Genomic DNA, 25,052 nt, shown 5'->3' with positions numbered 1-25,052 from the left:
CATTGCATGAGAGTGTGATAAATCGTAGATGATTCCCTCTAATACCCACATTGTATTCTTCTTTAGCTCTAAATCTGATGATTGAAGCTTTTTAAACCAATTTTTTTTTACTCTCTTCAATGATTTTGCTGTCAGTATTGGGTGTTTTTATTCATTGATTGCCTCTTTTAGAACAGTAGTTTTCATCTGCAAGACCTCTGGCAAATCAATCTAAAAAATGTTAGTTTCTTTCAAGCAACTCAAGCAGTATGCCCTTGTATCCATACATGCAGATAAGCAGACTGATATCATTGGTTTGTTCTATAATGTCGCTATTCAAAAAAATTGCAGGGCTAGCAAGGAACAGAGAATATAAAAATAAAATGCCCGATCGATCCGCTAAGTTCTCGCTAATGCACCAAGTTTAAGGAAAGGCCAGATCACATTGATATCATTTGTTGTTCTGTATTGTCCCCACAAAATGGATTCACATAACTTGGCGGGGGCAGTGAGGAATAGAGAGCAGAGAACAACGAAAAAAGGCTGGATCACTATATAGTTTTATACGTAGTCTTATCTTGCATTTCTTCCAGAGAATGTTTCTTGCTGTGAACCCATGTGCTCCTGGTCACGCAGCAATAACTCTTACCGTGAAGAACAAAAACTAAATTTCCATCAATTCATAGCTCGATCCCCATAGTTAAGCCATAACTCGAAAGAAATGCAATGTTTTATCTAATTCAGTTGAATGTATCAAGTTATGTGGTAATGACCTGCTTATCAATGATTATATCATTTAAGCAATATAGAGATTGCTTATTACCAATCACACCTATCTGAAGTTTTTGCCAAGTTGGTACCCTATAATCCTAACAACAAGTTCTTTTCATTAGCCAGACCAATTCCATTCCACGTCTAGAAAAAATTGAAACCTTATATCAGATTGTGAGAAGAAAAACTTTACCTGAGAGATATACCATTCAGTTGTATTATAGATATTGTTATCAGCACAAACATGGGCAACAGGGTTATCTATCTGCACATGTAAATTTTGGAACGGTAGATAAAAACATTAACAATTAAAAACACCAGAATTTAGACAGTTTGACATCAAGTGTATTCTTTGAAACTCATAGGAAATAACATAATGTATCTAAAAGCAATATTTGAGGCACCTCAAACAAAGCAAAATCTAGGAAAGCGATAGTGTATCTACCAAGGTCGAATCCTCTACTGATGCAGTGCCGCTTTTTAAACTATGGTTGTATTGTCAGTGAAAATCTGATGTAGTTTCCACGTCTGTCATTCTACCTCCAATCCTGCTTCCTTCAGCAGTCATGGCTTAAAGATCCACAATATCAACAAGATTGTGCAAAAAAAACATACAATTAGTCACCAAATATACTTTAAAACATGAACATTTAGATGAAAGAATTAACAGGTAAAGATAAATATGTTAATACAAAATAGTAAGCAATGCTTAAAATTTTGTTGGAAAAGTAAGTTACAACTAATACCAACAAGACTTACTGGTAAAAATGAGTAAGATTGAACAAAGAACATAATAAATTACAAAAAGTTTTCTTATTAAATACCAAAAGAGTTCGTAAAAGTGAACTTATGAAGGTACTAATTTCGGTCCATAGAGAATAAGCAACCTAACATTTCAATGCAAAGTTATAAAGCATGTTATTTTGGGTTGAAATAAAATGATAGCGCAACTTTCTGTAGCAACTGACAGTACTTTGTAGTACTAACATAGGGAAGCATTTCAGTCTGCAGGACTACCTGACTCAATGAACATGCAGAACAACACAAAGAGAAGAAAAGGAACTTTTCTCCACCTGAAAGTCCATTAACCTGCATCTGCATATGTAACACAACTATCACACTGGAAACATATATCTATCTAATGGAATATATCATTAAGAGGGGAATAGAAGTAGTACGTAGGTCCAGTGTAGTCCCGAACCCATCTAGAAATGGAAAGAAAGATCATTAATAACAAGATGAGAAAAGAAATCTAGTTACAAGCTAATTCTGCACGATGATTGTATTAATGCTGTATATTGTGTTAGAAACAATATTTGCTTGAACAAGCTAATTCTTAAGATCGCCCTGTAATGTAAGGGGAACACGAATCGTCTAAAAATAAGTTACTTACAGAAAGAACATCACAGAACATGTACGGCTAAAATATGATTTTCTCTGTTTTCCTCTTGAAGATCACCACTCTTCTGATAGCAATAGGAGAACGAGGAGTTGAAATTGAAGAACTGTAGTATACGTTGCAGCTGAAAATGACTATGAAAACCTTAACAAATACTAACTCACCATCAAGAACAGTAAAGCTTCAAATTGTATGGATTGCATCAGTGAGCCTGTCATTCCGTCTATATCAAGAACAAGTATATGCTAGCTGACAATGGCAATCCCAATTTATAGTTATTTGTAGACCTTTTTCATTTAAGTAAATATGTTTAACTTATAAATAAGGTTTATTTATAAGTTATATTACAGTTTGACTTAAAAGAACAAAGATTTATCTGTAAAAGCTCATATAAATAGGTTGATTAAATAAGCCTTTGACAAAGTCTACATCAGTTTGAGGGGATACATCAATAAGAAACAGAAATTTCTTCTAACACTTCAACTATATGACAAGGGTATCACTATTTCTATTTGGATTTACAAAGCAGTAGGTACTCGACAGCAAAAGTATATAACATAGTATCATCTCTTTAAAACTGAAGTTTTGAATAATAGAGCTTAAAACTTTGTTTGGAAAATTATAGTAGCTAATACCAACATGAGTTACTGGTAAAGAACTTTAACTCACCCGATCAGTTGTCTTCATTCCCATTAATTTCCCTTTAATGACTTCTTTGAGTCCTCACTTATGGAGATGGAGCTGTTATGAAAAACATATTAACAAAGAAAAGATAAGTCGGCTGAAACACCAATTTCTCTTCAAGCAGTTGAATTTCACAAAATCAAGAAGCATTCAACCATTATTTTAATTGGAATTGCAAAATACCAAGCAAAGCCCCTAATTTCACTTCTGCCAAAAGCGAAACAAAATCGTCGGTGGCAATCAATGTAGACTGCAAAATTACCTATTTAGATTTTCTCCGGAAGACTCAAATAAGCAAATGCAAGGACACAAAAGGAATTATACCTAGCAACAAAAGTAGTAGAAAGACCAAACTGCCCTATGTCTGCAAGTAAGGATGTCGACGGTCTCCTACTTGCTTTAGGGTTCTTCTGTACAATATCGACAACAACAATCCAGTATAATCCCACTAGAGGGTCTGAGAAGGGTGGTGTGTACGCAGACATTACCCCTACTTTGGGGGTAGAGAGACTATTTTCGATAGACGTTCTACTCCTTCCCTTCAAGAACTCGCCACCTTGTGCTCTTGGGGTGACTCGAACTCACAAACTCTTGGCTGGAGGGTGTTTACCACTAGAGCAACCCACTCTTGTCCATATAATCATACTCTTAGCTAGCGTTTGGACATATATTTGATTGAAACTTGAAAAAATGATTTTTGAAGTTGTGTTGAAAAATAATTTTTAAAAGTTAAAGTTGTGTCTGGACATGCATTTTATTTGAAGAAAATTTGAGGTTTTGTGCGTGGAAGAAAAAAAAAATTCACCCAAAAACTGTCTTAGCTTGAAAGTTTTTGATTTTTTTCCCACAAAACACCATCATATTTCATAAACAAACAATGTTTTCAAAATTTTGTTGAAAATAAAGCCAAAATCTATGGTCAAACGGGAGCTTTGTTTAGTATGAGACATCGTTAACTTTTGGTTCAATTTGTTCTCTCTTAGTTTTTTTTTCCTTTTTTGTTTGAATTAATCATCATATCCTATAAATTATGGTCATGAATCATGATTACTATTTGGTTCTCCTTAACAAAATCACCTCTTGCAAAATGCAAGAAAATGATTATAGGTGTGCTTGGATCATAAAATTTATTTTCCATGAAAAATGCTATCTTGCAAAATGCTTACACCTGAAAATATTTTTCACTGTTTGGTTGGTGAGAGAGAAATACTTTTCTGAAAAAAATATATATTTAAAATTAATAATAAATAAAAGAATTTAGAACTAAATTTCAATAATAGTCCGTTAGAGCAAGTAACACAAAAGTTCAAAGTTTATATAATTGTAAGAAAATATTTTTGGTATTTATTAAATCCATAATAAACAACAAATTATGCTTGACCAACTTAGTAGGCATTTGGACATAAAAACTATAATTTTGAAAAAGAATAATATTTGGAGTTGAGTTCAAAAATTATATTTGAGATTTGAAATTATGTTTGGACATGTATTTCACTTGAAAATGTTGCAGTTTTGTGAGTGGAAGAAAACTTTTTTTTAAAATTTTGAAAAAGTGCTCAAAATCACTTTTTATTTTTTAAAAAATTCATTTTCGAAAAAATTTCAAAAAAAATGCATAATTTAATGGACAAACATATTTTTGAAATTTTTTTTTTTTGAAAAAAGAAATTTTTTTTTGTCGACAAACGGGTCCTTATAAGCGGACCAACAAATAAAGCATTTTTGGTATTTATTAAATCCATAAAAATAAAAAATAAAAAGAACTGCTTGTAATGAACCCGTCGGAAACGTGAAACTGCATTTTACACTTGTCTTTAGTGTAAAATCTGAATAAAAATACTATTTAAAATCAGAAAAATATTCCAACATTGCATTTTCGGTATAATATACCAGAGTTTCAGCATAATAACTGGTCCAGCATAATATGCTCTTCAATGTATATTATGCTCTAACTTTCCATATGGAGCTGAAAGTGCATATACAAGTACATATTATGCTGAAAATGCATATGCAGGTGCACCAATCTCCAATACATTATGCTAAAACTTTTTGTATTGCAACAAAATAATAGTTATTTTTTAATAATTTTACAAATATCAATTACCGATCTGAAAACTGATTAGGCCGTGCTATTATCACGTCAATAAATGACAGATGTGAAGGCCCACAAAATTAGGAAAAGAGAGTAGTTTTGATGGCTCCATTTGCATTTGGTGTAACTGCTACCAAGATTCACTCCACCAGATCTTTTTCACTTCCTAATACTTGTACTTATTCTACTTGTGGCACTAGCTCTAACCCCGTTTCCCTATTATTTTTCAAGAACTTAGCAATTGATTCTGCACCAAATTTGTTCTGTAACTCCCTTTGCAGGTGAGTCCATACATTTTACTGGGCCTTGGTTTCTTTCCAGATCTTGAGAAAAATGAACTGTTTGAAATGGGGTTTGATCTTTTGTTTTGGTAGTTTAGTTTACTGTTGCTGGTCAACATTTTGGTATAAGTGGATTCTCACCATTTTCTTCTGAAGTACTAGTAAGTAAATTTTTAAGTGAAAAGACATGCTCATTTCAGATATGTTTATTCGTAAAACTTAGTTTTTTTGTTGACTTTGTGAAATCTCCATTACAATACGGTTCTTTTGTATGATTACAATGATAAGAAAGGTAAGAATAAATCAGTATGACCAATTGGAGTTGTACAAGTATTTCTAGTCCTTTTTAAAAATGTTTGCCATGACCCCGGAGATGGAAAATAGCACATAGCAAATGATGAGATTTTTTTTTTTTTTTTTGTGTGTGTGTTAAATAGAGTTGAGCTAAATGAAAGGAATGAGGATTCATATTGTCGACCCCAACTTGCTTGGGAATGAGGCATTGTCGTTGTTGTTGTGTGTGTTAAATAATAGCGATGTTTGGGTCAGCTATAGACACCTCAACTAATCAACCGTATACTAGCTATTCCTAGAGGGTACGGGGTAATTCTATCAATCAAGGCTTAGGCAGATAGGCAGAATTCATCGTTTGGTCTATATTGATATTCAATCCTTCTTTTGATAACCTTGAAATCCCGAGGGCTAGTGGTCCGCGGTTCAGAACTTGGTGGATGATGGGTAACTCATATAACCTTCTCCACTTAAATACCAGGCTTTGTGTGTTGTAGGGCTCAAAACCTTGACGGAAGCCTAACCCGCACTGTCGCACATCATAAGTTAGTTGCTTAACGCTAGACCAAAGCCCCGAGTCTGTTGATATTCGATGGTTGGTCCCCAAGTTGTTATCTCTCCTCTACTTCTAGTCTACCTCTTGGGAGTTGGGGCCTGGTGAGGCAGAGGGCTAAAACTTATAATCTAAAAGAATGATGCTTCCAAAGTGGTTCCTAATAGAACTTTCTAAAACTAAAAAACATGGTATATTTTTAGACATAAAAATAACCCAGTCTTTAGGAAGTATAAGGAAGTGATCTGATTGAAACCGAGCTTTTGAGTTTTGAGAAATCATAGGTTAGCATCCTATTAGTCCAAATGCTAGCTTAAGGAATATACTAGTTTTAAGACCTCATTCCAGATGCCTTCTTGTTTTTGAAGTCATTAGAAAGAGTTGAACTGTTTAATCCATATATTCTCCTGCATATATAGTGCATGGGCTAGGGAAAAGCTCCTCAATAAGCTTCACTAGATTCTCAGCTGCACACATTGCCCTATAGATATAGGTACGGTATTCTTAACATTATTTGCCTACTTGTTTTCCTCTTACTTCTTGGACGGAACATCATCATGACCAAACTTAAAGGAAATTAATGAGCAAGTCTAGATCATAGTGATCGACAGGTTTCTTTTGCTGGTTAAAAGTAAAGATTGGCGAGTTAATGTGGTAAACTTGTAGGAGGTCATGTACTTGAAAATGTCTAAATCTTACCAGTCTGGACGATAATTTACAAGAAAAACTAGAAGACAAAAATTGAAATATGAAGACACATATCACAACAGTACTTAAGTTGTTACTGTCCTTGAATAAAGTGCACATACAACTAAATATAGAACATTACATGAAATTCTACTCTTTGCTTTGAAAGTCAGAAGGCACTTCCTCAGAAGATCTTCCAACCTCAAAGGATACTAGCAATGGCAGTTAATGTAGAGAAGGCAGCACCAAGGTACTTCTTTCTTCCTATCATATCACTTCTTTTGGATATTGTTCTTTTTTCTTCTCCGCACAGGATTCTAAAGGAGAAAATGTTAGAAACTTTGATTCTGAATTGATGGGAGAAACTTGTAGGTATGCGGTGGTTACAGGAGCAAACAAGGGAATTGGCTTTGAGACTGTCAAGCAGCTTGCAAATTCAGGTGTGACGGTTATATTAACAGCCAGAAATGAGAAGAGAGGAATGGAAGCAACATCCTTGCTTAATAAACAAGGTTTTTCAAATGTTGTTTTCCATCAGCTTGATGTTCAAGATGCTCAGAGCATTGAGTCCTTGGCAAAGTTCATACAAACACAATACGGGAGGCTTGATATTCTGGTAAGATTATGAACAGACAAATTTCTCATGCTAATTGGTTAGATTTATTGGAGATAAATCCCCATCTTAGCTCGTAGTGTGAGATAAAAAACTTATGGCATAAGATTCTAAGACTTCTGGTGTATTGCTTTCTATTCGATCTTGAAGCAAATAGTGCAAAAAATTGCTGATTAAATTTCTGCAGGTAAATAACGCTGGAGCTTCTGGAGTTGTAGTTGATGAAGATACGCTAAAGGCCTTGAACATAGATCCTGTAGACTGGGTAAGATAATTCTTCAGTGTTGTTTTATGATGGATTGCACATGGTAATCGGGTGATATGGGATTTACTCCCAAATCCAATTAAAATATTGATCCTTAAATTTGAGGTGGACGATAACCCCCTTGTTTGGTTTCTCGTTGTGCTCTGAACTAGAATAGAGGGATTGTTTTATGCTGTAACCATCCCTCCTTATCTCATCTATAATCGCTGCACCACTTCTAGCCTCTCTCCTGCTTTCTCATTTGTAGTGATCATGCACTTGCGATTATTTTTTACAGAGTAATTACTGTTACTCTATATTGTTGTAAATGGGATTTACTCTGTGTACTTATTATTATAAACAGTTAGCAGGGAAAGCTGCCAATGTAGTTCAAGTTGCGATGAAAACAACCTATGAGAGTGCCAAATTATGCTTGGATACTAATTACTATGGTGTTAAGAATGTTACTGAAGCTCTTCTTCCGCTGCTACAAAATTCTCCTTCAGCGAGGATTGTTAATGTCTCCTCCCTTAGAAGTGAATTAAAGGTAAGACCATCATTCTTGTCATTTCTGGAAAAATCCATGTTAATAAAGCATCTTTATGAATTTCCTTAGAGAAATGCCATAGCAAAGTCAGTATCCAATTGTTAGAAGTCCGAGCCCATAAATTTGCTTATCAGCACGTACAAATTCCTGTTCTGTGCTCATCATAGAATCAGTAATGTAGCCCATTTTGAAATATTTTACAGCACTTGTTGCTTAGGTTAATATAGTACTTTTAACATTCAGAAAAAAAAATGTGCTTTTAGTCTTAGGTTTCGAGCTAGTTGTAATTTTGGTTCCTATATTATCAAACCTCCAATTTGTTAAGTGATTATAGTTTATCCTTGCTGTTACAGCTTTTAAACTTTAAATTAAACTAAATTTTCATTTCCCCTACCCCTAGCACTTCTTTGCTAACCACTCTCTTATTCACCCTCAATCTTCCCTTAGGCCATATAATCACGCTGTTACCTCTTTTAGGGAATGGTGGTTTTCACTTTTCACATGCATAAATTAATCTTTTTGGGTTTTAAGAAAAAGAAAATAACTTAAAATATGGTAGGAGGAATTGGAAAGTTGGTGAGTTAATCATTTCTTTTCCAATTTTTGACCTTGTTAAATATGTTCAATGCATAGGAATTGAAAGTTAATGTGCTAAGCTAAGTTCACCTGATTTTTTTTAAAAAAATGTAATGTGCTAAGTTCAAAAATATAAGTATTAATGTCCTAAGCCCAAGGAGTGAATTTAACGGTAAGAGTTCGCATGACAACTTTGAAAACCAAGGTTTGAATCCCTACAGAGTCGACACTAGGTGAAAGTCTTCACATCTGCCCAAGTATAGGGAGGCAGAAATTACCCATTCGAATTTGATTTCTATTATGATTACTCCTATAATTAGAACAAGATGGAATTTCTCTAAATAATAGATTGTTGTATTTCAAGGGGTTGTATTAATTATTTCAATTAACTGCCAGAGGACAAGAACTTCCTAATTGTTGAGTCATTTTCAGTCTGAAAACTAAATCCGCCAGATATCCTTTCGTTGTTCTTGATAGCTAATCAAAGCAAAACCTTTTCTTTTTCCGGATGAAAATAATCAAAGCAAAACTACAGTCAACAATTACAACACAACAAGATGGGATCATAATATTTTAACATGACATATTTCTTATCGAGTTTTTTTCTTCTTCTCATGCAGCGAGTTCCAAACGAGGAGAGGAGGAAGGAGCTTAGAGATATTGAAAACCTGACAGAAGATAAAATTGACAAGATCCTGCAGAATTTTTTGCATGATCTGAAACAAGATGCTCTCGAAGTAAATGGCTGGCAAATAATGCTACCAGCATATAGCATATCAAAAGTGTCACTTAATGCTTACACCAGAATTCTTGCAACAAGGTATCCGAAAATTTGTATCAATTGTGTCCATCCTGGATATGTCAACACCGATATAAACTGGCACACGGGTACAATGCCTGTAGAAGAAGGAGCTGAAGGCCCTGTTATGCTAGCTCTTTTGCCAGATGGAGGACCTACTGGTTGCTACTTTGATCGTACTGTAGTTGCCGAGTTTTAGATCCTGTCTCTTAGTATTTGGTTGGATTTCTGAGCTGGGACTGGGATGATGTCTGGTGGTTGTATTAGTAGTTGAAATTATGAGGGAAGCAAAGAATAAAATTGATCCCAGACTTGTTTTAGAACATCATTAATGTTTTTGCTTGATTTAATCTTCTAGTCTGACAAATCAGTTTCTTGAATCATAATTACTATTTGCTTCTCCAGGACAAAATGAATTCAACTAATACACTTATTGGATGATAAACTAGAAATTATGTAGATCTCTGTGTATATGACATGATCTGTACATACAACTTGTAAAAGACCATTCTCATGAATCGTCAATTAAAATTATTTACTTAAGCAATACCCGAATAGCAAGAAACAAAGTGTACTTATAAGATCCGACACAGAAGTCAAAATATCAAGGAATATCAGTTAAGCATCATGTGTTGAAATTGCATTTATTAATAAACAACTAGTCTCGCTGCTCACATCATTTATTACAAAATATATATACTAAAAATTGTAAGTGCATGTTCGAACAATATTTACTTAGTTATATGTTACAAATTTGAATAGACAAGCTAGCATTCTCGCGTAACCTTCATATCTTTTATGAATAAGTCAAAAAGCATACTCTTTGACAAACTCTAACTCCATTTTCTAGTCATCACGCTATCAATTAAATTTTGGTACATCTCCCTTTTGAAATTTGATTGCTCGAATACACAATATCAGAAGCAACATTCTTTGATCAACTTTTATGTTCTCTATATCCTTTAATCACATAGAATTATCAATTGTGCTTTGGCATAATTGCCTTTTCAGGATTGATTGTTCTTTTCTAAAATATTCAAGTCTCTCTTTTTCTATTTTAAGGTACATGTGATGCACAAAATTTTTAACTTCATCATATACACCTATAAGTGATATTTAATTATACATCTAAGTGTCCCAGTCCAAATCGCATAAGTGGATATGAAAGATTGAATTACATAGTGAGTCTTTTTAGTCTAGTTATGAAAATTAGGTAATCAAATAAATAGAGTTAAGGAAAAGATCCATCTATCACATGTACTATTCAAAATGATTTATTTTTAATATTTTAATAAATTTTTAGAGCTTGATATCTTCCTCATATAACGATAATACTTTCTTCACATAAAGTTTATCACGACAAGGAACTCTCCTTCCTCTCCCCCATTTAACTACATTGGACTTAGATAATATAAACACAAACTCAACAAACAAATACTTATAAGAGGTGAAAAATGAATTAAAAATTGATAATTAATTAGATAAGAAAAAAGCGTAGAAGGAATTAATATATTTATTAAAATGAGAGATTTTAGTGTTGCTTTGTCCCTTTATATTTCTAAAACGATCCAAATATAATAAAAATGTATTGCCCCAATTTGTAAGAAGTATATTATCTACATTAATGTTACTTGAGGAATGCAACAAAGTAAAAGCGATAGAATAGGGACTTACAGAATTAACGATAGATATATGTGTGATTTCATCTTTTTCAAATATAATAAGAATTTTGACTGCAAGAGAAAGAAGAAGAGAATAGCTGAGTTATAAGTTATATGACGATATTTTTCGTCCAACATCCATATTCTAAAGCTATTTATATTGCGAAAGACTATTTCGTCATATAACTCATTGATTAATGGATATTAAATTTACCTTAAACAATTGAAATATATTCATGGGAATCTTAACGTGAATAAGTTTCTCTATACCAATGTCCAATGGAATGACACAAGAACAATTTTACCAATGGCGGCAAAATGATTAACTCTTTGAAACATAATCCCGCTTCCTGGACTTTCGATTTGGCTTTGCTACTTTCTTTTTGTTGGCCAACGGTTGGATTGTTACTCATTAAAGGACACAACCTTTTATAAAAGACACTTAATTTTCTTCTTCTTAATTAATACTATTATTTAGTAATAAATAAATAATTTTATAGGTAGGGAATTTAAGTTATTTAAAAGGATATTTTAGTAATTCAACTTTTAACTTTTGAGGTTCCCACTTTTATAATAATATAGATTTGGACTTTGGATATTGATGTTAAGTTGGCGTTTGGACATTAAAATTGTAATTATTGAAAAAAATGATATTTGGGTTTGAAATTATGTATGGACATGCATTTCACTTGAAAAAATATTTCATCTTTGTGAGTGGGGAAAAAAATTCCGAAAATTTTGAAAAAGTGGTTTTGAAAAACTCATTTTCAAATTATCTCCAAAAACTTACAAAATTTTCATGGACAAATACGTTTTTGAAAAAATAAATCGAAAAAAAGAAAATTCTTTTTATGGACAAACGGCCCTATAAGTAATTGATGTGTAGAAAAAATTATTAATAATTAATTTTTGTTGAAATAACTAAAGTACTCTTAGATTATTTAAACAAAAGATATAAATTTAAAAGTATCTTCACAAATAAAGCGGGAATCTTGCGGGAATGTACTCAAAAAAATATTATTTACCAACTACTAGCCATTTTAGTCATGCTATCAAAAATAGCCCAAAACAATTACCAGTGATATACAACATTCAAAAAACATATGCCAAAAAAGGATTTTCTTCAATGAGTATTATTGTGATTCGTTGAAACTCATAGATGAGGCAATATATAAAGTGTGACGAAGTTTGAAGGCGAGTCAGACTAGTTTTAAGTTAAAAATTCATTATGAATGATAGACAATATTAAAAAAAATAAACAAAAAAGAATTTTTTTTACAATGGGTATGGTTTGAATTCGTTGAAGACATATAGATGAGGCAATATACAAAATTTGAGCAAGATTGGAGGTAATTTGGATTGGTTTGGTATCAAAATTCGTAGTTAAAATCGAGTTTAAAAAAATTCTTCTGCGATACATGTATCACGCATATATCTCATACACATGTATACGCATGTGATACATATTTGATATACATATGATACATATGTGATACACGTATGATCTTTTTCCATGTTCATCTTGTATACTTGGAATTTGGCTCAAATTTCAATTCAAACCGCCTAAAATCTCCACCAAGTCGTCCCAAAATTGAGATTCACACTCCTTAAGATGTACCCAATCTATTCCAACAACACCCACTCAAAATAAATTCCAATTTCGGAAACCCAAATTTTTGAATTCAAACTTAAGCAAGCTTCAATATTTGTCCATAACATTTTCATTTTAATATTTCGATCCAATCCAATAAACTAATGTTTAATAGTGATTTCTAAATCGGTTTAAGGTGCTCGATTCTCTGAATTTCAACTTAAAGGAATTATAATATTTGCAATATTGCTGAAGTCTCAAAAAGTTTGAACTATCTTTATGTTTTAGCAAAATTAATGTGTTATAAAATGATATTTGGATTATTTTTGGTAGATATTTTATTTTGGGCTATTTTTGGTTGAAATTGTTTATGGACTGACAGTTTGGGTAAGAAATAGAACGGAGAGGAAATTAAGATTTTGTTTTGGAAAGAGTATCTTGGGAAGGACAAGAGATATTAGAGATTATGAGTTTTGACTGATTTTAGTGTATAAGTATTTGGTTAAAAAATACTTTTTGTATTTATTAAAGGGAAAATTACACGCCTTATCACTTGGTCCAACATCCCATTAAAAAATGGCCAAGTTTGATGTCTTACCCGGTGTGACCCAGGTTACACATAACATGAATATTACGTTTCACCCATTAGCCCACCCCTTCTAATTGTTTTTTCTTCTTCATTCTTCTTCTCCCCCGTCATGACTTTGCACCCCCTAAATTCCTGTGCCATTGTTATTCTTATTCAATTCTCCTTCCATATTCAAAGTTGATCCAACAATATATAAAGGAATTAGTTATTTACTGTCATGAACTAAAGAGATTCACTTGATAGGTTATTAGTCATCAAACTAGAAATACGGTGTTGGCATTCTCTCAGTCTTATCCTCATTCCACATGTAATTTCAATCATAGTGGTTAATTAAAAACTCGAAAAATAGAAGTCACCATTAAAGGTCGTTTGAAGCTTCGATTTCAAAAATTAAATTTTTCGAGTTTGGTAGTTGTTTGAATTGGATGTTATCCCAATTGATTAGAATCATCAAAAGGAGTTCAAATTTAAATTTGAAGTGATTTGGAGTAGATTTGAGCTAGATTCAAGTTAAATTTCAGAAGAGACTCAAGAATGAAGAAGAGCCCGTGAAGCTCCATTAATAGGTTTTATTCGTATAACAATATTTAATATTATATAATACTGTATAAACACCTCTTATACATTATTATATATAAGGTTGATACACTTTTTATAGGTATTTGGTGAATTTTTCATATTTTCTTCTCTTTTTAATTATTATTATTATTATTATTATTATTATTATTATTATTATTATTATTATTATTATTATTATATAGTGTATCACAGACATATTCATTGTTGTGCTTATACATCTTTATACAATTTCATCCAACTATATACATATTGTGCCTCCACGTATAAAAGTGTATAACATTGTATAAAAGTATATAAACGTAGTATTCTTGTTCAAAACTAGTCCAAATCTCAATTAAATGACTTCAAAATTTGTATACAACCTCCTTAGACTTTCTGACAAATCTAAACATTACCCACTCCAAATTTTTCATAAAATCATATTCGAAAATTAAAAAAATTAGCATGGGAGAAGATGCAATTTTAGGTTTCTCGCGTCTATTTTTGTGTTTTTGTAGTTGGGATAGGCATGTATAAACTTGAGGAAGATGGAGAAGGGAAACTCACATATATTTCACGCCGAAGATTTGAAGAATAAAAAAATGGAGAACTTTTTCGATTATGCACTTATTGACATTAGGCTACAAACTAGTACTAGTAATGCTAGCTACTTGTAATGCAGCCATGTAGCTTACCAAAAATATAGTAGTTGTTATAAAATAAAAGCAATTTAGTAAAACATGAACAAGAAATGTTGTTATGAAATAAAAGTAATTTAGTAAAACATAAACAAGAAATGGAGATAGAGAGAAGGAAGAGATTTTCTTCTTCAATTGTGTGTATTTTCTTATCTATTACAAGGCCTTTATATAGGCATGAAGTGAAGAAATATATGTCATTGAATATGTCATTAAGCATAGAAATATGTCATTGAATATGTCATTAAGCATATGAGAAGATCATGGAGGAAGAGTAGACATCCACCATAATTTGATTTTTCTTATAACACTCCCCCTTGGATGTCCATAGATAATGTGCCTCGTTAAAACCTTATTAGAAAAAACCATATGGGAAAAAAATCCTAGTGAAGGAAAAAGAGTACACATGTTTAGAAATACGCCTTTTAGTTGCCTCGTTAAAAACCTTGTAAGGAAAATCCAGTGGGACAAAATCTTGTAAGGGAAAAAGAGTACAACGCGTATTAAGTCCCCCTGATGAGAGTATCAATTCACATCCTTGAGCCTTCGCATCCCAATCTTGTACACTAGTTTCTTGAAGGTTGATGTCGGTAGAGATTTGGTGAACAGATCAGCCATATTATCACTTGAATGGATCTGTTGCACATTGATATCATCATTCTTTTGAAGATCATGTGTGAAAAATAACTTTGGTGAAATTTGCTTTGTCCTATCCCCTTTATGAATCCTCCCTTCAATTGGGCTATGCATGTTGCATTGTCTTCATACAAAATTGTGGGTAGTTTGTCATACTTCAAACCACATTTGTCTCGAATAAGGTGTATTGTAGACCTCAACCATACACATTCTCGACTTGCTTCATGAATAGCAATTATCTCAACATGATTAGATGAAGTAGCCACGATTGATTGCTTAGTCGATCGCCAAGATATGACAGTGCCTCCATATATAAACACATAGCCCATTTGAGATCGAGCCTTGTATAGGTCATATAAATACCCAGTATCAGCATAACAAACAAGATCGGGACTGCAATCATTGCCATAAAATAATCCCAAATTGGTAGTCCCGTTTAGATACCGTAATATATGTTTGATTCCATTCCAATGTCTCCTTGTAGGAGCAGAGCTATATCTTGTTAAGACATTAACTGAAAAAGTTATGTCAGACCTTGTAATATTAGAAAGATATATTAGTGCACTAATTGCACTAAGATATGGTACTTCGGGACTAAGAAGTTCTTCATTATTTTCATGAGGTCGGAATAGACGTACTTTATCCATATAGAATCGCTTTAAAATCATTTTAGTGTATGCTGATTGATGGACAAAAATTACATCTTTCATATACTCAATTTGTAGACCAAGACAAAATTTTATCTTTCCAAGATCTTTCATTTTAAATTCTTTCTTTGAATAGTCTACTGCTTTAGGAAGCTCCCTAGGAGTTCCAATGATATTTAAATCATAAACATACACGGTGATTATAACAAATTTAGATCCAGATCTTTTTATAAAGACACAGGGATAAATTGAATCATTCTTGTACCCTTTTTTCAACAAGTACTCACTCAGACAATTATACCACATGCGCCCTGATTGTTTCAATATGTATAAGAATTTTTAAAGCTTTATTTACTAAATTTCTTGAAAACCTTAATATGCTTCAGAACAATTTAAATCCTTCAATGATTTCCATTATACACATATCATGTTTTTCTTGTATTTCCAGATTAAAACCTGAAATGGCGACATCCACCATAAGAGAACATGTCTCTATATAATCTGTAATGACCCGGCCAGTCGTTTTGAGTATTATAACCCCGTTTCCCCATTTACTGCTCAATTTATGCTTTACATTTGTTATGTAACTTGTCGGGGGTAATTATTTCGGGTCTGGTGAGGTTTTTAAATGATTTGGAACACCTAGTTCCAAGGTTTCGAAATTTAGTTGAAAAGGTTGACCAGATGTTGACGTATGTGTAGTGACCCGGAGAATTTTTGCTCAGAAAAATTAAGGTTTTGTGGTGTCGAGGTAGGCTCGGACTTTTTGCGTTGAACAATGCACCGGAAAGTAAAGGAAAATTTTTGGCAGAAAAATGCATTTCTGCGGTCCATTATGCGAACGCATAATCACTCTGCGGGCCGCATAATGGCCGCAGAAGTGAGGCAGAAGAGGGCCAGTTTGGATGAAATCTACGGTCGACTATGCGATCGCATAACTATTCTGCGGTCACTATGCGACCGCAGAACAGGTATGCGGGCCGCATAGTAACCGCATACACAGACAAATATTTGCCAGTATTGGACACCGATTATGCGACCGATATGCGGTCCGCATAACCATTATGCGATCGCATATGCGGCTGCAGAACCTGTTCCGGATCTTCATTTTTCTGGTTTTATAAATCCGACCCCATTCTTATAAAATACTATTGGGGGTCATTTTGAAGGGTTTCATCTGATATTTTAGAGAGAGGTGAGAGCATTTTAGAGAGAGAAAGTGAAGACTTAGTCATTTATCCATCAATTTCTTGTTCAAGGTTTGAAGATTTCACAAGGATCTTGCTAGGGCTTCAAAGAGGTAAGAATTTCTTTCCTTAATTCTTCAATTTTGGGTTTGGAGTAAATATGGGTGATTAATAGTATGATTCTTGGGTGTAAGAGTATTATGTATACATACCAATAAGATGGTGGAAAGATTGTTAAGTTCAGATGGGTAAAGATTGGGTTGAAAATGGTAGAAATCTTCATAAACTTTAATTGAAGATTTGAGGTTCGAGTTGATGTCGGATTTTGGTGAAATTTATATGGTTGAACTCGTGGTTGGATGGGCGTTCATATTCTGTAACTTTTGTCGGGTTACGAGAAGTGGGCCCCACGGGCGATTTTGAGTTAATTTTGGAATTTTCGTTAAAATGTTGTTTTCGTTAATTAGATGAGTCTATTATTGTTGTATTTATGATATGTAATTGCTATTGGCTAGATTTGGGCTATTCAGAGCCAGATATTCATGGGAAAGGCATTGTGACCGATTGATTGAGCTTGGTTAGAGGTAAGTGGCTTGCCTAACTTTGTGTGGGGGAAATCCCCTTAAGATTTGGAAGTATTATGCTATGTGAGCGTCGTGTACGTGAGGTGACGAGTACGTACACGGGCTAGTTGTGGTAAAACCCGATTTTCTTACCGAGCAACAATATGTTTTCCTGTTATTTTGAGTTATACCATTTTAATGAGTACTAATCTATTTTCATTCTTAATTGAGTTATTCTAATATGTGTAGCTATCATGTTTAGTCTAATACAACATGTCTACGTGTCTTAATTGTTTATGTGAATTTCCTGCTTCTTTCCCTGACTGGTACTTAGTCTAAATTGTAAGAATTTCGTGATGTAGTTGTATTTCTATCATTCGCGTTGTATATTTACTTTGGGACTACAGAATGGTATTCTGGAGATCCCCCTGTACTGCATATTTACTTTGGGACTACGGAACGGTATTTTCGGGAGATCCCCCTGTAATGCATATTTACTTTGGGACTACGGAACGGTATTCCAAGAGATTCTCCTGTACTGCATATTTACTTTGGGACTACAGAACGGTATTCCGGGAGATCCCCCTGTACTGAATATTTACTTTGGGACTACAGAACGGTATTCCGGGAGATCCCCCTGCCATGCACATTTACTTTGGGACTACGGAACGGTATTTCGGGAGATCCCCCTGCACATTATTTTGGGACTACGGAACGGTATTCCGGAGATCCCCCTGCACATTTACGTTTGGGACTACGAGACGGTGTCTCGGGAGATCCCCTGTTGTGTTTCTGTGTACTGAGATGTTACCTTCTATGATTCCATTGTTGTTAAATTTCATCCTTTATTTTATTGCGGTATTACACTCTATATTATTTTATTATATATTTACCAGTAGGGGCCCTGACCTGACCTCGTCACTACTTGACCGAGGTTAGGCTTGGCACTTACTGGGTACCGATTGTGGTGTACTCATGTTACTCTCTGCACATGTTTTTCGTGTGCAGATCCAGGTGCACCTTATCAGCAGCACTATCAGTGAGCCGAGACAGTTTTGGAGACTTCAAGGTGTATCTGCCGCGTCCACATACCTCGGAGTCCCCTTCTACTATTTGTCATGTCCGTTATCTTCTGTATTTTTCCTTGTTAGACTCTGACGTATAGAGACACTGGATTTTTCCTTCTGTAGTTTGTGATTCACGATGTTCCGGGTTTTGGGATTTGTTGTGTATTTTTGAATAGTTGGTTAAATTTATATTTTTATTTCATTATTCCGCAAAAATATTAGGCTTACCTAGTTGTAGTGATTAGGTGTCGTTACGATGTCACACGGGGAGGAAATTGGGTCATGACAAGTTGGTATCAGAGCTCTAGGTTCATAGGTGTCGTGAGTCACAAACCGGTTTAGTAGAGTCTTGCGGATCGGTACAGATACGTCTGTACTTATCTTCGGGAGGCTATAAAACTGTTAGGAAAATTTCACTACTTTGATTCCTTGTCGTGCAAAAAACTTGTTGACTTCAAAGATTATAAACTTATGTATTCTATTCTCTCACAGATGGTGAGGACACGTACAAGCAGATCTGATGATAAGGCACCCGCGCCCCCTGCTAGAGCCGCGAGAGGCCGGGACCGGGGCCGGGGTAGAGGCCGAGGACGTCCATGTGGTGTAGCCAGAGCACCAGCACAAGCTGCTACAGAGGATCCCCCAGTAGAGCAAGCTGGAGGGCAGACACCTGAGATACCTGTTCCTGCACCAGCCCTCAAGGAGTCTCTAGCCCAGATTCTGAGCATGTTCAGCACCTTAGTTCAGGCTGGATTGATTTCACTTGCTCCTGCCACATCTCAGGCCGGGGGAGGAGTACAGACTCCCGTCGCTGGTACTCCAGAGTAGAGGGTTCAGGTCGACCAGGTTCCAGATATTGTACCAATGCAGCCGGTAGCTCCAGCTCAGCCCGAGGTTAGGGAAGCAGCTTCTGAGGTGGAGCAGCTCAGACTTGAGAGGTACAAGAAGTACCACCCACCTACTTTTAACGGATTGGCTACAGATGATGCTCAGGGTTTTCTGGAGGAGTGTCATCGTATTCTCCGTACTATGGGTGTAGCGGAGACGAGCGGGGTTTCTTTTACCACATTCCAGCTTAGAGGAGCAGCCTATCAGTGGTGGCGTGCTTATGAGTTGAGTAGTCCGGCTGAGGCAACTTCACTTACATGGACTCAGTTATAATATGTTTTTGAGAGAGTATGTCCCTCAGAGCCTCAGGGACTCATGGCGTGCGGAGTTTGAGCAGATGCGCCAGGGTGCTATGACTGTGTCAGAGTATGCAATTCGTTTCAGTGATTTGGCCCGACATGCACCGGCCTTAGTTGCCATAGTTCAAGAGAGGGTTCGACGGTTTATTGAGGGTCTCCATCCCAGAATCCGAAGTAGTATGGCCAGGGAATTGGAGATGGATATTTCTTATCAGCAGGTTGTGGGTATTGCTAGGAGATTCGAGGGTATGTTTGCCTGGAATAAAGAGGAGAGGGAGGCCAAGAGGTCTCGAGAGGCTGGTTATTATTCGGGAGCTCGTGCCCCAGCAACTCGCCATGGTAGGGGTTATGTGAGCCGCCCCGTTCATTCAGCTCTTCCAGCCTCCAGCGGTGTTCCAGCTCCTTCTAGACCCCAGGAGCCCTATTATGCACCATCAATATCTAGTGTGCCTACTGCACGGGGTGTTCCTAGCAGCCAGTCCAGTAGACCTGGCTCGAGCCAGTCACAGCAGCCACGCCCTCCCAGAGCTTGTTTTGAGTGTAGCAACACTCGCCACATGGTGAGGGATTTCCCCAGGATTTGGAGGGGTGCACCTTCACAAACTTTTCAGCCACAACGTACTCCACCGGGTCCTCAGGCTATGATTACAGCACCAATTGCCACCCCACCTGCTCAACTAGCTCAAGGTGGAGGTCAGGGAGGTAGAGGTTGCCCTAGAGAGGAAGGCCAGGCCAAATATTATGCACTTCTTACTCGTACAAAGGTAGTGGCTTCTGATTTTGTCATTACAGGTATTGTTCCGGTCTGTCATAGAGATGCGTCATTATTATTTGACCCAGGCTCTATATATTCTTATGTGTCCTCTTATTTTGACCCGTATTTGGGTGTATCTTGGGATTCTTTGAGTTCCCCTATTTATGTATCTACTCCTGTGGGAGATTCTCTTGTTGTGGACGGCGTGTATCGGTCGTGTTTGATTGCTCTTAGTGATTTTGAGACCAGAGCCGATTTATTATTGCTCAGCATGGTGGACTTTGATATTATTTTAGGCATGGAGTGGTTGTCGCCCCATTATGCTATTCTTGATAGTCACGCTAAAATCGTGACGCTGGCTATGCCAGGTTTACCGCGATTAGAGTGGAGAGGTACCTTAGAGTATACTCCCAGCATAGTTATTTCTTTTCTTAAAGCTCAACAGATAGTTGAGAAGGGGTGTGACGCGTATCTAGCTTATGTGAGAGATATCAGTATTGATACCCCTATAGTTGAGTCAGTTCCAGTAGTGAGGGACTTTTCATATGTGTTTCCAGCTGATCTTCCGGGCATGCCGCCCGATAGAGATATTGATTTTGGCATTGATTTGTTGCCGGTCACTCAGCCCATCTCTATTCCTCCATATCATATGGCTTCTCCTAAATTGAAGGAGTTGAAAGAGCAGTCACAAGAATTGCTTGATAAAGGCTTCATTCGGCCCAGTGTGTCACCTTAGGGTGCTCCTGTCTTATTTGTGAAGAAGAATGATGGTTCTATGCGGATGTGTATTGATTACTTCTAGTTGAACAAAGTCACAGTGAAGAACAGATATCCATTGCCTCGTATTGATGACTTATTTGATCAGTTACAGGGTGCCAGAGTGTTTTCCAAGAGTGACTTACGTTCATGTTATCATCAGTTGAAGATTCGGTAGCAGGATATCCTGAAGACTGCTTTCAGGACCAGATATGGTCACTATGAGCTTCTTGTTATGTCTTTTGGGTTAACCAATGAACCATCAGCTTTTATGCACTTGATGCACAGTGTGTTCCGGCCTTATCTTGACTCATTCGTCATTGTGTTTATTGACGACATTTTGGTATACTCCCGGAGTCGGGAGGATCATGAGCAGCACCTGAGGGCTGCACTTCAGACCTTGAGAGAAAAGAAGTTATATGCAAAATTTTCAAAGTGTGAGTTTTGGCTAGACTCAGTGGCATTCTTGGGTCATATAGTATTGAGTGAGGGGATCCAGGTGGATCTGAAGAAGATTGAAGCAGTGCAGAGTTGGCCCAGGCCGTCCTCAGTTATAGAGATCCGGAGTTTTCTTGGTTTGGCGGGGTATTATCATCGCTTTGTAGAGGGATTCTCATCTATTGCAACACCTATGACTAGGCTGACCCAGAAGGGTGCTCCGTTCATGTGGACAGAGGAATGTGAGGAGAGCTTTCAGAAGCTCAAGACAGCTTTGACTACATCCCCAGTATTGGTATTACCTACAGGTTTGGAGTCTTATACTGTATATTATGATGCATCGCGGATTGGTCTCGGCGCAGTGTTGATGCAGGACGGTAGGGTGATTGCCTACGCGTCCAGACAACTGAAGGTGCACGAAAATAACTATCATGTCCACGACCTTGAGTTAGCAACTATTGTTCATGCCTTGAAGATATGGCGGCATTATTTGTACGGTGTTCCTTGTGAGATTTACACCGATCATCGGAGTTTGTAGCATCTGTTTAAGCATAAAGATCTTAACTTACGTCAGCGGAGGTGGTTGGAGATAATTAAGGATTATGATATCACTATTTTGTACCACTCTAGGAAGGCCAATATGGTGGCCGATGCTTTGAGTCACCGGGCAGAGAGTTTGGGGCATTTAGCATATCTACCAGCAGTAGAGAGGCCATTGGCGTTGGATGTTCAGGCCTTAGCCAGCCAGTTTTTAAGATTGGATATTTCTGAGACAAGTTGAGTATTGGCTTGTGTGATCTCTCGTTCTTCTCTTTATGATCATATCAGGGAGCGTCAGTATGATGACCCCCATCTGCTTGTCCTTAAGGACACGGTCCAGCACAGTGATGCTAAGGAGGTCACTATTGGAGGTGATGGTGCATTAAGGATGCAGGCAAGGCTATGTGTGCCTAATGTAGATGGTTTGCGTGAGTTGATTCTCCATGAGGCTCACAGTTTGCGGTACTCTATTCATCCGGGTGCCGCAAAGATGTATCAAGACTTGAAACATCATTACTAGTGGAGGATAATGAAGAAGAACATAGTAGAGTATGTGGCTCGTTGTCTGCATTGCCAGCAGGTAAAATATGAGCATCATCGACCAGGTGGATTACTTCAGAAGTTAGAGATTCCAGAGTGGAAATGGGAGCGGATCACTATGGATTTCGTTGTTGGACTTCCACGGACTCAACGGAGGTTTGATGTAGTTTGGGTGATTGTGGATAGGCTGACCAAGTCGGCTCATTTCATTCCTGTGATGACTACCTCTTCTTTCGAGCACCTAGCTCGAATCTACATCCGTGAGATCATCAGGCTTCATGGCGTACCAACATCTATTATATCTGACTGGGGTACGCAGTTTATATCACAGTTCTGGAGAACTGTACAACATGAATTGGGTACTAGGGTTGAGTTAAGCACAACATTTCACCCTCAGACAGACGGTCAGTCCGAGCGCACTATTCAGATATTAGAGGATATGCTCCGTGCGTGTGTGATAGATTTTGGGGGTGCTTGGGACCAGTTATTGCTACTTGCAGAGTTTGCTTACAACGATAGTTATCAGTCTAGCATTCAGATGGCACCGTATGAGGCTCTGTACGGTAGGCGGTGTTGGTCCCCAGTGGGTTCGTTTGAGCCCGGCGAGGCCAGATTATTGGGTACGGACTTGGTTCAGGATGTCTTGGAAAGGGTGAAGGTAATTCAGGATAGACTTCGCACAGCCCAGTCCAGACAAAAGAGTTATGCGGATCGGAAGATTCGTGATGTGGCATTCATGATTGGAGAGCGAGTCTTGCTCCGGGTTTCGCCTATGAAGGGCGTTATGAGGTTCGGGAGGAAGGGCAAGTTGAGCCCTCGGTATATTAGGCCTTTTGAGATACTTAAGAAAATTGGAGATGTGGCTTATGAACTTGCTTTGCCACCTAGTCTATCAGTGTTCATCCAGTGTTTTATGTATCCATGCTCTGAAAGTATGTTGGAGATCCGTCTCATATTTTGGATTTCAGTACAGTGCAGTTGGACGGTAATTTGACTTATGATGGAGCCGGTGGCTATTTTAGACCGGCAGGTTCAAAAGCTGAGGTCCAAGAACATAGCATCAGTGAAGGTGCAGTGGAGAGGCCAACCAGTCGGAAAAGCTACTTGGGAGATTGATCAGGAGATGCAGAGTAAATACCCACACTTATTTGAGACTCCAGGTATTATTCTAAACCCGTTCGAGGACAAACATTTGTTTAAGAAGGGGAGAATGTAACGATCCAGCCGGTCGTTTTGAGTATTATAACATTGTTTCCCCATTTACTTCTCAATTTATGCTTTACATTTGTTATGTGACTTGTCGGGGGTAATTGGTTCGGGTCTGGTGAGTTTTTTGAATGATTTGGAACACTTAGTTCCAAGGTTTCGAAATTTAGTTGAAAACGTTGACCAGATGTTGACATATGTGTAGTGACCCGGAGAAATTTTGCTAAGGAAAATTAAGGTTTTGTGGTGTCGAGGTAGGCTCGGACTTTTTGGGTTGAACAATGCACCGGGAAGTAACGAAAATATTTTGGCAGAAAAATGCATTTCTGCGATCCATTATGCGACCGCATAATCACTCTGCGGGCCGCATAATGGCCGCAGAAGTGAGGCAGAAAAGGGCTAGTTTGGATGAAATCTGCGGTCTGCGGTCGCTATGCGACCGCAGAACAGGTATGTGGGTCGCATAGTGACCACATACACAGATAGATGTTTGCCAGTATTGGACACCTATTATGCGACCGATATGCGGTCCGCATAACCATTATGCGGTCGCATATGTGACAGCAGAACCTGTTCTGGAGCTTCATTTTTCTGATTTTATAAATTAGACCCCATTCTTATAAAACACTACTGGGGGTCATTTTGAAGGGTTTCATTTGATATTTTAGAGAGAGGTGAGAGCATTTTAGAGATAGAAAGTGAAGACTTAGTCATTTATCCATCAATTTCTTGTTCAAGGTTTGAAGATTTCACAAGGATCTTACTAGGGCTTCAAAGAGGTAAGAATTTCTTTCCTCAATTCTTCAATTCGGGTTTGGAGTAAAGATGAGTGATTAATAGTATGATTCTTGGGTGTAAGAGTATTATGTATACATACCAATAAGGTTGTGGAAAGATTGTTAAGTTCAAATGAGTAAA

The 25,052-nt window shown here is 36.7% G+C and overlaps 1 protein-coding gene and 1 long non-coding RNA gene across 6 annotated transcripts; one reads left to right on the top strand and one right to left on the bottom strand.

Annotated features, from left to right (window-relative positions):
* Nucleotides 1-211: 211 nt before the first annotated feature.
* Nucleotides 212-2,982, bottom strand: LOC104112401 (uncharacterized). Of its 3 annotated transcripts, none has more exons than XR_689978.3 (3): nucleotides 1,196-2,982; nucleotides 944-1,015; nucleotides 212-603 (listed from the first exon to the last, which is right to left on the bottom strand). It is a non-coding gene; the product is annotated as an uncharacterized lncRNA (long non-coding RNA). The 3 variants fall into 3 exon arrangements; XR_689975.3 differs by having other exon boundaries at nucleotides 212-1,015; nucleotides 1,196-1,320; nucleotides 1,768-2,982; XR_689974.3 differs by having other exon boundaries at nucleotides 212-1,015.
* A 2,030-nt stretch (nucleotides 2,983-5,012) lies between these two features.
* On the top strand, nucleotides 5,013-9,902 carry LOC104112400 (short-chain dehydrogenase/reductase 2b-like). 3 transcript variants are annotated; one of them, XM_009622301.4, is made up of 6 exons: nucleotides 5,013-5,206; nucleotides 6,907-6,987; nucleotides 7,110-7,353; nucleotides 7,538-7,615; nucleotides 7,959-8,141; nucleotides 9,338-9,902. In XM_009622301.4, exons 1-6 carry the CDS (start codon nucleotides 5,028-5,030, stop codon nucleotides 9,713-9,715), a joined length of 1,143 nt encoding a protein of 380 aa, XP_009620596.1. In that variant the 5' UTR covers nucleotides 5,013-5,027; the 3' UTR covers nucleotides 9,716-9,902. The 3 variants fall into 3 exon arrangements, with proteins under 3 accessions (XP_009620596.1, XP_009620598.1, XP_009620597.1); XM_009622303.4 differs by having other exon boundaries at nucleotides 5,060-5,206; nucleotides 6,911-6,987; XM_009622302.4 differs by lacking the exon at nucleotides 5,013-5,206 and adding an exon at nucleotides 5,260-5,367.
* Nucleotides 9,903-25,052: the final 15,150 nt, after the last annotated feature.

The sequence above is a fragment of the Nicotiana tomentosiformis genome, chromosome 11 (assembly GCF_000390325.3).
Source record: "Nicotiana tomentosiformis chromosome 11, ASM39032v3, whole genome shotgun sequence".
Classification (NCBI taxonomy): domain Eukaryota; kingdom Viridiplantae; phylum Streptophyta; class Magnoliopsida; order Solanales; family Solanaceae; genus Nicotiana; species Nicotiana tomentosiformis.
The sequence above is the reverse complement of the archived record's forward strand: the minus strand, read 5'-3'. Positions and strand labels throughout refer to the sequence as shown.